The sequence below is a fragment of the Primulina huaijiensis genome, chromosome 17 (assembly GCF_012295235.1).
Source record: "Primulina huaijiensis isolate GDHJ02 chromosome 17, ASM1229523v2, whole genome shotgun sequence".
Lineage (NCBI taxonomy): Eukaryota > Viridiplantae > Streptophyta > Magnoliopsida > Lamiales > Gesneriaceae > Primulina > Primulina huaijiensis.
The window spans coordinates 1479134-1493970 of record NC_133322.1 but is presented as its reverse complement, the minus strand read 5'-3'; the positions used below and the strand labels follow the sequence as shown (position 1 = coordinate 1493970).

The 14837-nt window shown below is 38.0% G+C and overlaps 1 protein-coding gene across 1 annotated transcript; it reads right to left on the bottom strand.

The window, feature by feature from the left end:
• Positions 1 to 1739: 1739 nt before the first annotated feature.
• On the bottom strand, positions 1740 to 14154 carry LOC140962983 (mediator of RNA polymerase II transcription subunit 12-like). The gene is made up of 12 exons (XM_073422154.1): positions 13950 to 14154; positions 11673 to 11732; positions 11310 to 11415; positions 11148 to 11216; positions 10959 to 11012; positions 10742 to 10849; positions 10097 to 10246; positions 9661 to 9996; positions 7282 to 9557; positions 3860 to 6472; positions 3231 to 3558; positions 1740 to 2640 (listed from the first exon to the last, which is right to left on the bottom strand). The coding sequence occupies exons 1-12, from the start codon at positions 14075 to 14077 to the stop codon at positions 2191 to 2193; spliced, it is 6678 nt and encodes a 2225-aa protein (XP_073278255.1). The 5' UTR covers positions 14078 to 14154; the 3' UTR covers positions 1740 to 2190.
• Positions 14155 to 14837: the final 683 nt, after the last annotated feature.

Here is a 14837-nt window from a genome sequence, read left to right as displayed (position 1 = left end):
GCTTGGGCTAATCCATCGAGGGAGGCAATCACATCACAGATTTTTAAGTCATCATCTTCAAGCTAAGTAGAGTGACTTTGTGAATAGCCCCTTCAAGAACATGAGAATATCAAAGATATATACGTATATCACAGAAAATATTAGCTTCATTCATTTTTTGACCTTTTTGTGCACTTGAATCCCATTTTTACTGTAATTGCATAAATTCTTGAATCGCATACATGTTGAATGTATATAATCATAAAAAACACATGTACACTACAATCAAATTACATCTCTTCCCAATCTTCCGGCTTTTTATGATATCCTATTTCACCCAAAAAAAAAAAATTTATCTTACGAAAAAGTAAGGGTGTTCATTCAATCAAAATCACCTAGATACAAACGTTTAGGACCAAAATCACAATTTTTCCTATACTTAGCTTTGCTACCAATCAGGGTTATTGTATTTCTCGCCTTGTTTGCTAACATATATGTATTTCTCTCCTGAATGAACAATGAAGGAGATAATAGACTCTTTGGAAGGTTAAGTGCCACGCAATTTCATCAAAATTTTCCAATCTCTAGAAATACCTTAAAATGACTTCCACTTGTGTCTAAATGTTCGGAGCACTTCTTTTATTTTAAAGTGATTATTTTAGAGATTATTTTGAAGTTGGTGAGAAGTTAAAGTATGTAGTGTTTAAAAATAGAAGTCTAAAGCTGATATAAGTTAAAGTTTGAGTGTTTTAAGAATAATTATTTCCAAACTTAATTTTTATTTAAATGACAATCATATCGTTACACTATATAAAGTTGATATCTTTTAATTATCTAACATTTGATACTCATATCAAACATATTATTATTATTACATTATAAATATTTTATCAAAATTAATTAATTTTTTATAACATGAATGCTTGAAAAAATATATAGATTAATTAAAATAAAAATATAAAACTTTTTGAAAATTTTGTATAAATATACAAAACATGTATAAAAAAATTCTGGAAATGAAAATTATATAAAAATGTAAAATATTATTTAAAAAATAAATGTAATATGATAAATATTTTTAAGGATATAAACCCTGAAAAAAACAGAAACGCAGAATCTAGGGAGTGCTTCCTAGAAGATCTCCCAAACACTACTTTAGTATCATCCCGAAACACTCACTTCCGAAAATTAAATACTTCATATTTGAAAAAGGTTGCATATATGTCTCTTCCTCTCTTCTTGTAATACTGATCTTCTGTGAGGTAAGTTCGTGCGCTAAAGACGAGCTCAAAATCTTTTTGAAACCGAACTGAATTGATTTCGAGAATGATACGTAAGACTGGATAAAGATCCACCAAAAAATTGAAACGCAGCAAAACTTGTGCAGACTCGAGTTGAATACACAACCACATTGCAGATAGATATCGTTTGGTGTAGAGGGTCGCATGGATCTGATCCATCTTTACAAAATCAATTTTGGATCGATTAGGTGTTTAACTATATGGTTGGTCCAAAACCATATTCGATGTCGCGTTGCTCCAGGGAGATTTGTACAAACGATGCAAAATACAAGGTTTCCTCCCACTTTCCCCCATTTCTTGGTTGTTGCTTCCGTTTCGTGCTAACATTTAAACTCATCCGGTAGGAAGCAGCAGAAATAACTGCAATGTAAAAGTCAAATTCCTGTTTCCCTCCCTAAATTTACGAGATTTTTCAGATATATATCCAACAAAAGCATCAAACCAAACAGAGACTGCGAATATCAAGAAGCCACAATTCATAACTAAGAGACTAATTGTAACAAAATATAGCTGAGCATGGAAGAAGCTACAAATTGTACCTGGTACATCAGACTCAGCTCAAAGAAAGGAAAACCCTTATCTATATATATACAACCACCTCTGAATTGTGGCAAGAATTGCAGTCCAGAATAGTAAAAGACAAAGGGTTAGTGATGACTGATGAGCAGTACCTGAAATTCCATACCCTGGAAATCCAGGATAATGTAATAACTCAGATACCGCCACCCACCCCCCCAATTAACAAGGAGCCTTGCAGCAGCACCCGGGTGGGCCACCAATGTCACGCCCCAACACCCCCTCACACCCCGAGCGTCATGGCCGGGAGATGTGCATGAAACACGAGGGGTTCTCAGTCGGCGACCTGGGGAAACTTTGTCACAAAACAATTCAAAAATGAATTTTAGTTGAATCAGCTGTCTTCATCTACTGTTCCAATATACGTGAGATCTGTTTTCCTCATTCTCACTGCCCCCCTGAGCCAATTGGATGCCTTTAAGTTAGTATAATCAGTGCCACTAATTCCAGCAGAGCTGACTGAAGGATGGCTCGATCCAGCTCCATCCTCTAACAGGATCCATCTGTCAATCTCCATTTCAAGGTCTTGCTGCAATGACTGCAGATTGGATTTCACATTTGGGGTGGAACGACTTGGCAAGACTGTATTCCTCTGAGGCGGGCTTGTATTACTACGATTTAACATGGTTAATGAATGGCTGGGCTGTAGAAAAGCAAGGGCATCGGATGGAACTGATGGGGGTTGGCAAGAGATTGAGCACTGAACAGAGGGACGAAGAATCGGCATGGCAGTTTGAATGCGCCACCGAATGGTCTGTGGTAATTCCATGCGATCCAAATCATTCTGCGTCAATACATGATAAAGAAGGCTTAGTGTCCCATGACATGAGTTTTAACTCTTAATACATAAATATTCGACCCGTTAACTATAGTGACCTCTGGAGATAAGCTTGCAATACAAGACAATAGTAGACCTCAACAGTGATGCCAATGAACCAAGCTGAATCGAATTTACTCGATTCGTGTTCGAAATTATTCAGCTTGAATAAAGCTATGACATTTATGATATTTTTGTTAACCGAATTTTTTAGAGCAATTTTTGCTAATAGCTTGCAGCTTTCATATATTTATTAATTATTATTAATAATATATATAGCATACTTAAGATGGAACGAGCAATGATTCAAGTTTTACTTCTCAATAATTATGGATGGAACAAATCAACCTCGAATCCGAATATCTAAGTCAAGCCAAGTTCAAGCCTAAATAACTCTTTTTTGGGATTCGGGCAGAGCTTCAAACTCAAACATGATTAAAAAAAAGTAGTATCAGTTCCACTCGATTCACTTGCTTCCCTAGCACTTTTAACACAATATTTTAACTGGAGGGAAATCAGAAAGCACACTAATAATTGGCAGGTTAAATAATAAGTACCTGCATGCTTTGAGCCGCTTCACGATCAAAAACAGCATACTCCTTACTGCATTCAGTAGGCTTGGATTCAGACTTAAACCTCAACCAGCTTGGCTGATGGCTGCTCAATAGCACATGTAGCACTAACAGTAAACAATCAAATAAACTATCCCCAGATAAAAGTACAGCAGCAGTTGATGAAATCTCCATAAAAGAGTCTACATCTCTTTTAGATGAAACAAAAGCAGGATTAACAAAATGACCGGCATCTTCATGCACAACCCTGCTTCCAAGGAGGCGTAAAATCACCAGAGCAAGGGTATATCTCATATTACGTCCTGAAGGCTCCCTAAAAAAATAACATTGGGGAACAGGTTAGATAATTAGCCGCAAATAAGGAAGAAAAACATATTTTTGCTGAAAATACAAGCAAATTCAACGACGTCTACCCACAGAATAATTGTTTCAGAACGGAAATTGAAAAATCAAGGGTCATCCACTTCATCATGCCAAACATATCCATTATGCATTGCATAGTGGATGTGAGCCTTTATGACCGAACTTCGTAAATCCTGGGTTATGTTCTATCCTTTCTTCATTACATTTTTATTTTCTTTTTGAGTTTCGACAAAAATAAAAACTAAAACTACCTGTCAGCACAAATAAGAGGCAATAATCTGAGAAGGAACTGCAATCGCAACGTCAAGGAGGCTCGCAATGCCGCGGGAGAAGGTGGAACAGTATCAGCTGACCCAGTCGATTGTCTGGATATTCCAGGACTGCCACTTTTCCCACTCTTCCTGGTGCTACTTTTATTTGCAGGACTTCCTATTGTAGGAACGGGTGCTGCAGCTTGCTTTCCAATGCCATGAGTAACTGTATTTATTTGTTGTTCAATATTACTCATCTGCTTGATCATTTCACTAGCAAAATTACTACGCAAGTCATCAGAGCCTTGATCCAAACACGGGAGAACTAGTTTGATAAGAGCTCTCTCGGTCACGTGCTGCTGACTGACAATAAAGCCTTCCACATCCAAAATCCCAGGTCCTTTTCCAAACTGATTAAAGTCAGATCCATCATCTACCACTTCTCCTTCTTCAAGGGCACCAGCTTCAGATTTCCATTTTTCTGCTCTGTTGATCACTGGATTTGAATCAGGAGGGCACCATCCCCATGGCTTCCAGAACTGGGGTTTCATACAGGGTTCTTTCAGCTCAGCAGCAATATTTATTACTTTCTGTCTAATTGATTTTTTCCCATAGAGAACTTCCCAGCCTCTCAACAACCATTTTGCCTGTGAGAGCATGGAGTCCTCCAGTGACTTCCCCAAAAGATGGACAACCTCGGAGAACAAGGGCGCAGCATCAGGCCTGACCAATAACCTGGTGAGGATGATTTGGACAAAATTGCTCTCATTTTCAGAAGCAGCATGTTTGTCAGAACCAGACGAGAAAGATCTTATAGCCTCTGTCAAGGGGATGTCATTTTCCATCTTTTCATTGATAGCCTGCTCATTTAGCAGAAGCCTGAGCTCAACCCACTGCCAATGAAATCTAGCAGGTTGAAGGGTATCCAAAACATGTATAAGTTTGCCCATAAGCTTTTTCACATTGTCTGCACAAAGTTTTTTCAACTCACCTTGACTAGAGATCCAATTCCCATCATCCAATTTAATCACAGGCTGCGGCATTTTACAATCTATGAGGGAATCAAGAAAAAGCCTAGAACGGAGAGGGATCATGACAGCAATTTTAAAACTGATGTCTGAACCAATAGATTCTAGCACGGACACAAATTCAGAGACAAGGGTATCCGCTGACATGGGATTATATAACCCACAAGTGTCCCTAAGACATATCTCACGAAATGGCAGGTGCTTTATGGCATCACTCATTGTGACAAACATGGATTGATAAAGCTGATGAAGATCTTCACGTACTCCAATGCTAACATCCAGGATGGGCCTCCATATGACAAAAGAAAATATGGAAAAGGCTGGAGGAAAAACTAAGTCCACAGGTAACATCCGCTGCATTCTGGAAAGAGCTACAATCGAGGCTTCACCCAAGAGCTCAACAATGAATCCATCTGAAACAGTTCTGCAGTTCCCCACAAGCACCCTAAACCAGTTCACAGAAACTTCAATCAAATTTTCCACCTTTAAAACCCCCGTCGAGCGTGCATTTCCATTCGCATTGGATTTCAAACTCCTTGCCAACTGAATTAGATCCAACCCTTCCTTCAATTTGAAAAGGGAAACCATTCTCTCCAGGCTAGCGACTCCTTGAAGAATTGCCCCAATAATGAGTGCAGAAACAGCAGCCGTAGTTCTCGCAGTTCTTCCAAGAATCCCTTTATTAAAATGGTTTGCACTTTCGTTGGTTAAATTTGTATCAAAGTCATGGGCATCAGGAGACAGCTGAACATGGTTACGAGGAGCTTTCCCAGGGGCAAAAGCTTGCATGAGAACTGAGGAAGCTTCTGTAGCAAGAGCAACCTCAAAGACCCGGCTTTGGCGGTCCCCGAGTGCTTCCTTCAATATGCATAGGCATGTGATATGTACACGTAAAAGCCGTCGGGCAACATGTAGTGGGCTAGAAGGGGAAGGGGAAGGAGCATTTAGGTGATAATTGCTAGCCACTAAATCAGGAATTCTAGCAATCGATTGTCCAACGTTATTAACAATTGCGGCAATAGCAGATGACACCAGTGAAGGGTCGCCTTCCTGTGCAGCTCCACCAGTTTGTCTCATGCAGTCCATCAGCCCCACCACTAACTGTTGAGCAATCTTATAGCCATCATCCCACTTCTCCATGCTAGAATTTTTGTTTGTCCCAGGTCCAAAAGGCTTTCTATCTTTGTTGTAAAAGTAGTGAGAAGATTCATTTACAATTCTTTGTGCAATCTCTTTCATGCTCAACCCAACTCTAGACAGTCGAACACCAGTTATCTTTTGCCGGAAATAATCATCAAGATCTTCCACACCGTTGGGGACTCCAAGGGGGAAGCTACAGTCCCCTTCCAAAGATCTTCCAGATTCAAGTTCAGAACCAAGTCTTTTATCACAAGAAGATTTGAAGGTCTTCTCCCATTCAACAACACTACCTACATTGCTATACCTTCTCAAAAGATAACGAGCATAAACTAAAGTTGGTGAACCAGAAAGCCGGCCATTAGAAGCCAAGACAGAAGCACAACGATCCATTGTGGCAGACAAGGTTTCAGGTATAAGATCAGCTGCGACAATTATATTCTCGTACCTGAACCAGAGGAATAAATAACTCATTGAGATGGAGGGAGATCGATGACCATAACCGCATAGACAATGAAGAATGACTTTATTTTCAAAAAGTAGATCGAAGGATGAGAAACAAAATATAGACATTTGTTTGAAGGAGTAGAAATAATATCGAATAAAATAACCATTTCACATGATTTATAAGTACATCTTATAGGACATTCAAAAAATAAAAAGATAAAACACATATTCCAAATATTGTACAACTTGCTGTTGAAAAAGATGTATGTATCCCTTCTTTCCCAGCATAAAAATTACCATGGCTACCCTTCCTGAACAACTATTTCATTCTCACTCCTTCAAATTTTAAATAGGAGTTTTGTAATCTTCTTAAACACTAGATTTGGTTTCTGGGAAATGGAAAGCAAGTAAACGAAGCATAATTTCCTCCATTGGGACTTAAGAAAAAAATCTGGATTTGAGGCTCAGGTATAAGTAGGGTTGCATTATTGCAAACACCAACCAATACCTCCAACTTTGCAATTCAAACAGATTTCCTCTTAATTTTAGTTGCTGTTTTCTCTTAACTTCCTTCCATCTCCATTTCCGACACACCTGTGATGGTTTTGTCGTGAGGCTAGCCATTCAAAATTTCAAGGAATTATTAGGACTGGCTATTTTTCGGTTTCAAATACTTAAAAGGACATGCTCCCTCGGCAGAGGTTTTTCCGGCTAACCTTAATTCATGGTCTACAGAGTTCTAAAAAAGTATAAAATGTTTATAGGCAATTAAAAATAGGAAGAAAAAGAGCATAGAAATCCAAAGGAAACCTTCGTATGGATGATAAAAGAAATGGCTCCCCCGCTTCACAAGCATGGTGTTCCGCCGCTCTAGGAAGCATCAGGGTATTTCTTCCGTGAGTTGGGGTGGTAGAACTAGTATTGCCAGGAAGTTTTTGCAACAACCATAAGAGAAATCTTGTTGCTGAAACTAATTCATTACAAACATCCATGATGTATAAAATTGCTGATAGTTCATCTTCACCAAGCCTCCATCGAGTGGAGCATCGATCTTCAGCAGCCTGAAAAGTCCTACCATATTGACCAATCTTGGTTGCAGTCTTTTCAGCCTCTTCTATAAGCTGCTTTACAGAGGATATCAACCATACAGCCATTGTCCTCTTCTCTAGAAATCGCATCTGCTTCAGCAGTTTTCCTATTGAAACAACATCTACAGAGTGTGGCTTTCTGGTCCCAACTGATTTTGCCACATCATCAAAACCAATTCTATGGTGTGGGCACCCTATCCTACTTTCACTCACATGGCTCGTGGATGCTCCCTGGCTACCTTCAATTCGGGCAGCAGCTAATTGTGAAAGACTTTGAGTTTTACGGCCAGATTTCTGCCTACCCCTTGATGCCAACTTGACAGGCTTGGGAGGTGGTTCTGCTTTATATGTATCTGTAAATTTCATACCCTTTCTAACCCACCATAATTCTTCTTCATCCGCTAAACTTGACTGTGCGTACCAGCTCTGTTCCTCGCTCAATTTTTGTCTCTTCACTCTCCTGCATTCTTCACATCCGGCTATTTCTTCAGTGACATCTGATTTACTATTTTCCCCAACCGGCTTCTGCAGACTACCTTGAGATTCATCAACTCCAGCTTCTGTCAAGAATGAAGTTGGAAATTGCAATAGTGCAGAGATGGAAGCCTTTAATTCTTCTAGCTGAGTATCATTGTCAACATTTGTGCTTGATGAATAGGATGTTCCCTTTAAACACCATTGATCGATAGAAGATGAAGAGGCATTTCCAACTTGAGAACCACGACGATCCTTTCTTTTCTTCTCAGAAATGTTTATCTTGGCTGTAGTTTTATTGTGTCCTGATAGCCTATGAAGTACCAGTCGGCGTTCATTTGAGTACACATTCATTGCCTCCAAAATTTCAGGTGATTCAACAATATGAGCTTCTTTCAAAACTTCCATTACATAGGGAGGTGGCAACTGCTTTAAGATTTTGTGGTGTCTCTTACATCTTTCCAGGTCAGTCATAGAACCATTCCCATCCATTATTCCACTTACAATCAGCTGCCTGACATATACCGGGGGGCAAAAGATACCAGACACCATACATTCTCTTATCAAAAGTTGCAGTCGCTTAAAACCTTCTCCATTATGTACTTCATGTTGATCAATCCAACATACAATAACATCGTGCAAAGGACTAGGGCTCTCAAAACTACCTGAAAAATCTTTTCTAGTCCGATCGCAGCAATGATATTTTTGAATATTACTCGCCTTTAATTTTAGAAGTCGCATAGCCAAAAATATCTGAGAGAAGTCTTTTTTACCAGAGAATTTCAATCCATGAGGAGGAACAGTACGAAAATCCCTAAATTCACAAGTTGCCCACTCACAAATGAAGAAGACAGAACAGAGTAATGATGAATTCACTGTATCAATATATTTCAGTGACATATGCAAACAGGGGCTCACTTCTGCAAGCCATCGTTCAGCAACAGGTCCATCCCAAAGATTTTCAAAGAGCAACTTGTAAGAAACTCCAATATCTCCATGCATGAGAGCTTGGTCCAATAGCTGCAAGGCTTTAGCCGCGTTATGACCAGGATGATGTGGTCTGGCAGTTCTAGATAAGATATTGGCACGTTTTTTAATAGATGACACAATGCCATGAAAGGAAAAGGATTCCAATTGAACTTCTGGATTTTTGTCTTTATGAACTCTAGCAACTTCAATTTTCCCATCCCTCGGCTTTCCAGTATCTTTGGTTATTCTTGATAAATAACTTCCATCATTTACCATATGACTTATCACACTCGTTGGCAAAGGAAAACAATCCAATGCAACAAAAGTATCGGGTACAGCTAAGATTAAATATCGAAGCATCTCAACAACAGCAGAAAGAGTATATGCCCGCCGAGAATTCTCGACAAGATCAGAACCTCCAGGAGAAGGCTCTCGGATGAAACGAACCGCTATCCCCGCTAAAGTGCGCACATAAATCTGAGATAAAACCACTGTTTCTATCACACCATATATTATGGGCAATAACAACTGCAGGACACATAGCAATTCCTTTTCCTGCAGCAATATGATTTTAACGCATTAAAACCCAGAAGAAAACAAATTCAACACAAGCCAAATATTTCCCACACATCGAAAACAAACAGGGAAGGAGCTATACCTGTAGTTGATTGAGGACCCAATCAATTATAAGAGAAGGGACAAGCAGTCCTTCATTATGATGCCAATGAATAATCCTAACCACGTACCACCATTTTGTGTAGAGAGAAGGTTCCTCGCCGTCCATGACTGATGAAATTTGCTGTGCTGACCCAGCATAAACCATTTGTGACGACCGATCACGAAAGTTTAAAGATGAATGAGAATTGTTTCTTGTAATAAATTCATCCAAGAGAAGCTGCAAATATTCGATAATATCTTTTGTCCATTGATCTGAACGTGTCAAATGGATTTTGTCATGCAACCCTGAAGAGCTATTGGAAGTGGCCGGGCGAACCTTCATGATTAAACCATAATCCATCTTTCAATGAAGTAAAAGTTAACTAAGTAAAAGAAATATCTTGCAATTATTTTTTCCCTTATTAAAGGATCCATACCTGATTAAGATAGGTTACTTTGATGAACCATGTTGCTCTCAGTAAAGGAACATTATTTCTAATTAGAACTTCAAAAAGTGATTTCTTTCTATAACCATGAGGAACATGGTCAGCCAACACACGTAATCTTTTATGTGGTTGAGACAAACCCTGCCAAAGGGCTCAAATGTTATATCAAAACTGCTTTGCTGGACATTTTGATAAAACTAAAATCAAAATCACATGAAGCATAATAGGCAGTGGAAAAGAAACACGTAACAGCATCATCATATAATTTCAACATGCAAACATGGTTTCACATCTAAAAACATATGCATATAGAAACAAATAAGCAATAGGACCTTTCCATTCAAGAGCAATGCATGATGCACCGAATAATTCAAGGGAATCCAATTTTGTTATTTAACCAGAATAGAATAAATGCAGTCATATAAGTAAATCGCAAATCATACAGATAATTTGCACAAATGTTGTAAAGCTAGCAAAAGTTTGTTCATTAAAGGCTTGCTTTCATACTTTTCAACCAAAATAATATCCATGTTCGCAACAGTGTCATCTAAAATCAGAGAACACTTGACAGAATAAGAATAGAATGAATATATCAATTCATGCAGCAAGTTCACACATTAAATAGAGCACGCAAACCTCAATCCATTTCTTTCGGAAGTCCTCCCCATATGATCTTTGCTCGGGGAAGATGCCAGATTTAGTTAATAATGCACCAGAAAGTGGAACACCATAAACTTGGCCAGCCTACACAGATCACAAGAAGCAAATACAACGTGTAAAATTATTGTGTGAAATGAAATGGAAAAAGATCTCTCTGTCAACTTTGAGGATGAGTGGGGAAGAAGTGAAACACCTTGCGCTTTTGAGCACGAGACTCGTTGATGGCTCTGTGACATTTTCTAATGGTCTGCATATAAATTTAGATTTCTCAATTCAATCCAACCATGATTACAGATGAAAGCAAATAACAAGTGTGCTTGTAAAGTCGTTGAATATACCGAACAATAAGGGATTTCTTCTTGTTCGTATTTTCATGTCATACCTCTTTGCTTTTGAGAATGATAGGCTTTGTAAAAGCAGCAACCTGTGATAGTGAAATTTCTCTGGCTTCCTGATTTAGTTCAACCACAGAAACTAGATATGAGGATAAATGAAGAAAAAGCAATGAGAGACCTAATGTGAACAAAGGAGTTGCAAAAATTACATCAAGTCCTTCAACCGTCTCTCTGTAACCAGATTGCACATACTCCCTGGTAAGTGCTTCCTCAGGACAATTTGGAGATTGCGGATGGAAGTCGGGTGGCCCAAGCCTACAAACATCAAATAAAGACTAAGTAGGATAACAACAATAGCAAAACGTTGTGCACAAACTTGGAAACAATCCTCAGAATATAAAACAGGACGAGGACGATAAAACAAAGCATAATGGTCTTTCTAATGTTTTAACTCAGCAGTTAGTCAGTTACATATAGAGAACAAGAAAAAAGAAGCAAAAAAATTATTTGCCCATGCAAAATCGGAAAATGTGAGGAATCACTGAAAAGAAGCCATGTTACTTGGAACTTACCGTGAATTCAATTGTTCTTTATCACACCTCAATCTGTACGGTGCGAGCTGTGATGAGCGCCTATTAAAAAAACATAAACATCTTATTCAAGGGTGAAATAAATTATTAAACAACGTGACTTCACCAGATAATACTCACACAGAAAATTATCAAACTTAAGAGGTGACTTTTGACATGCCACCCCTACCAGGTAAACCATCATATCGACACCATTACATTTGTTTGACATAAACTTACGATACAGAGAGACGGAAGCGTGAGTTAACCAGGTAACTGCTTCAATACCAAACATGCCAGAGTCTGCTGGCATGCATTTAAATGCAAGAGGATCACACATCACTACGAAAAGGCAAAACCAAAGCAGCATCTAATTTATAAATAAAGGTGAGGCCAATTTCAACAAGAAAAAATTCCCACCACCATGGGAAACTTGTCCCTTTTATGCAACCCTTCTCAAGTCACAGCGACTACAGTAGTTACCACGTACAAAAGACAGATTTTGCAATTTCAGACAAGGTGATATCCAAAGATTTTTATTTTTTAAAAGGATACCCAAAGATTTTAGGAACGCGTGAGGTGAAACATTTTCAAACTAAAAACAGCTATTAAGATCGATATAAGGATTCAATGGGAATCCGTGAACACATCGAAATATATTTAATATGAAGAGTAATTGTTGTTAATCGTAAATACAAAAAAAGTAAAGCACGCCTCTGATTATAGTCAAACCATCAGAAGGAGAAATAGCATAAGAACAATAAAATTTCATTCACTTTCTAAATAAAGTAACAAAGTCAATTAATCTAATACCCACTGTTTACCAACTCAATCTGTGAACATCCTATCATGTGAATGGATTCTCAAAATTCTACAATGTGCCCTTCAAACATTTAATAGCATACACAAATAGGAAACTGATAATCAACTTGAGCATATGTGCACAAAAATCGTATGTTTCCGGAATATAAGAATAAAGAAAGGCATAAACACGTGTCACAATCTGAGTATGCAGCAGCTTAAACATTCCAAATCTGGCGATGACCGAAAAACTTTTCTTGATAGTTAAAAAAATCCATGTTCCATAATTGGATCATTGATACTTAAATATTTAGCATTTTCTAGTCTCTACTTCACACAATTTAGTACCATTCAACATGGGGTACCAGGTAAAACATGATGTGCCAAAGTATTGAGAAGGACAAACAGTCGTGTGATGCCTTTGTTCGTTGCATAAGAAATATGTCAAACACTTGTCTACGTATTTTAGGTAGTATGACTCTGCGGTGTGTATAAATTCTCGGATATACTTTTAAGTGTTCTGTCAGGTTTCATAATATCCCAATACTGGAATAATTGACAATAATCTTAAGGCGTTATAAGGCTTTGCCAGTCACGTGTTAAGAAGCTCAGGGACCAAAAAGATAAAGAAATGCCACTTTCTTGGAGGGGAAAACATTTAAAGAATCAGAAACTCATTATTCGTATGACATAAATTTTAATTGAATCAAATAGAAACCTGTCATCATCGATGAGAAAAGAATTATCGGTTCCGAATTCCCTGATGTTTGACATAACAGCTTAACAATGCGATCTAATGTCACAAACTCGAAAGAAAGGATTAAAAAGTGTCAATCCAACTCTGTGGACTGCGTAGTCGAGCCGAGAGTAACTATGTTGGCAACTGGGTAGCGGAAAGAGTTGGGAAATTGGCTGCTAAAGCTTAACAATCAGTTGAGACACATCACAGTTTATATAGGTTACTGAGGGATGCAACTCCGTGGACCAAGTTCAGTATACATAAGGTGAAGAGAGTGAGTCCAATACAAAGTGACCGAAGGACTGTTATCATCTTCAAGATTCAAGAAGTACATCAGAACTTCTGAGAGTTTTTCCTTATGGAGAAAAAGTGAGAAACTGGGTGAATTTGTACGAGTGCTTGTACTTGTAATCCAAAGACATTGTTCATAGTAGAGCCTCCCGTGGATGTAGGTCCAATGTAGTGGCCGAACCGCATAAATTCCAATGTTCTTACTTTCTGTCATTGATATATGGTTTGTCATGCGGATTCTTAATTGAATATTCTGATCGAAAAGGGTTTTGTGCAATTGAGTTTTTGATCTACTATAGAATCGATTTTCTGGTAGATAAACTCTACAAACAACAATGAGCAGTTGCTTATCCAACTTTCAGCAATTGTCAACTGAGACTCCACTACACAATACGTAAATCCATGTACGTGAAGATTCATGATGCATAGCCGATTATAGAATTAATTACCTCGAATTCAGAGAAAAATTGGGAGGGACTGCAGCCGGATCAGCACGGGATGTTTCCCTTGCTTGTATCCCACTAATTGCACTGCTATTAACTGCACTGGTGCAGCTACCAGAATGATACCTTTGCATCTCTTGCAACAATTATCTGCATGCTGCCACCAGCATCGAGCTGCAACAAAATATATCTGCACAATCTGTGATTGTAATTTCTTCAGAACATAGGATATTTGAGAGCAAGTCACGACAGAACTTATAAGAAAATACCAAGGGAAATGCTGATGGAACGCGCAGACAAAGCATGTGCGTCAAAACATAAATATCGAGAAAAATAGAAGTTTCATATTAATATAAAATATATAAAAAAAAAATTAATTCCCTGTAGTACTTGACTGCCGCGTGGTCATAAAATTCATAGCATAGACGCCTAAAGAGTCTCATATCATGATGAGTGATTATAACATGAAGCTAATGTGTTGGAGGAACATTGAATTATATATCCTTGGGATGAAGAAAATAGAAAATCATAAAAAGAGGTTTCATTAAATGCGAGAAAGTTGTCTTATTAACCCAAAACAGATTTAAAAACATAAATTGACCAACTAAATGGGGACACCATAAACAAATCGATGTCATCAAAATGCTTTCTAAATTTCTATCCGTTATCTAACCGCTTGCTACACCAAGTCCAAAGGAAAATCCTTCTTGAAAAAATGCATTTAAATACTTCATAACTGATTACCCTGTTATGAAACACATCATAGAATATGCATCTAAAATGCATATAAGAAGACAAAACCAAGGCTTCTATATTTCAGCATTGATCAGTGGAAAAACCACTTGAAGTTACGCTACGAATTTATTAGGGTGACAAAGAATACTATATTTACCT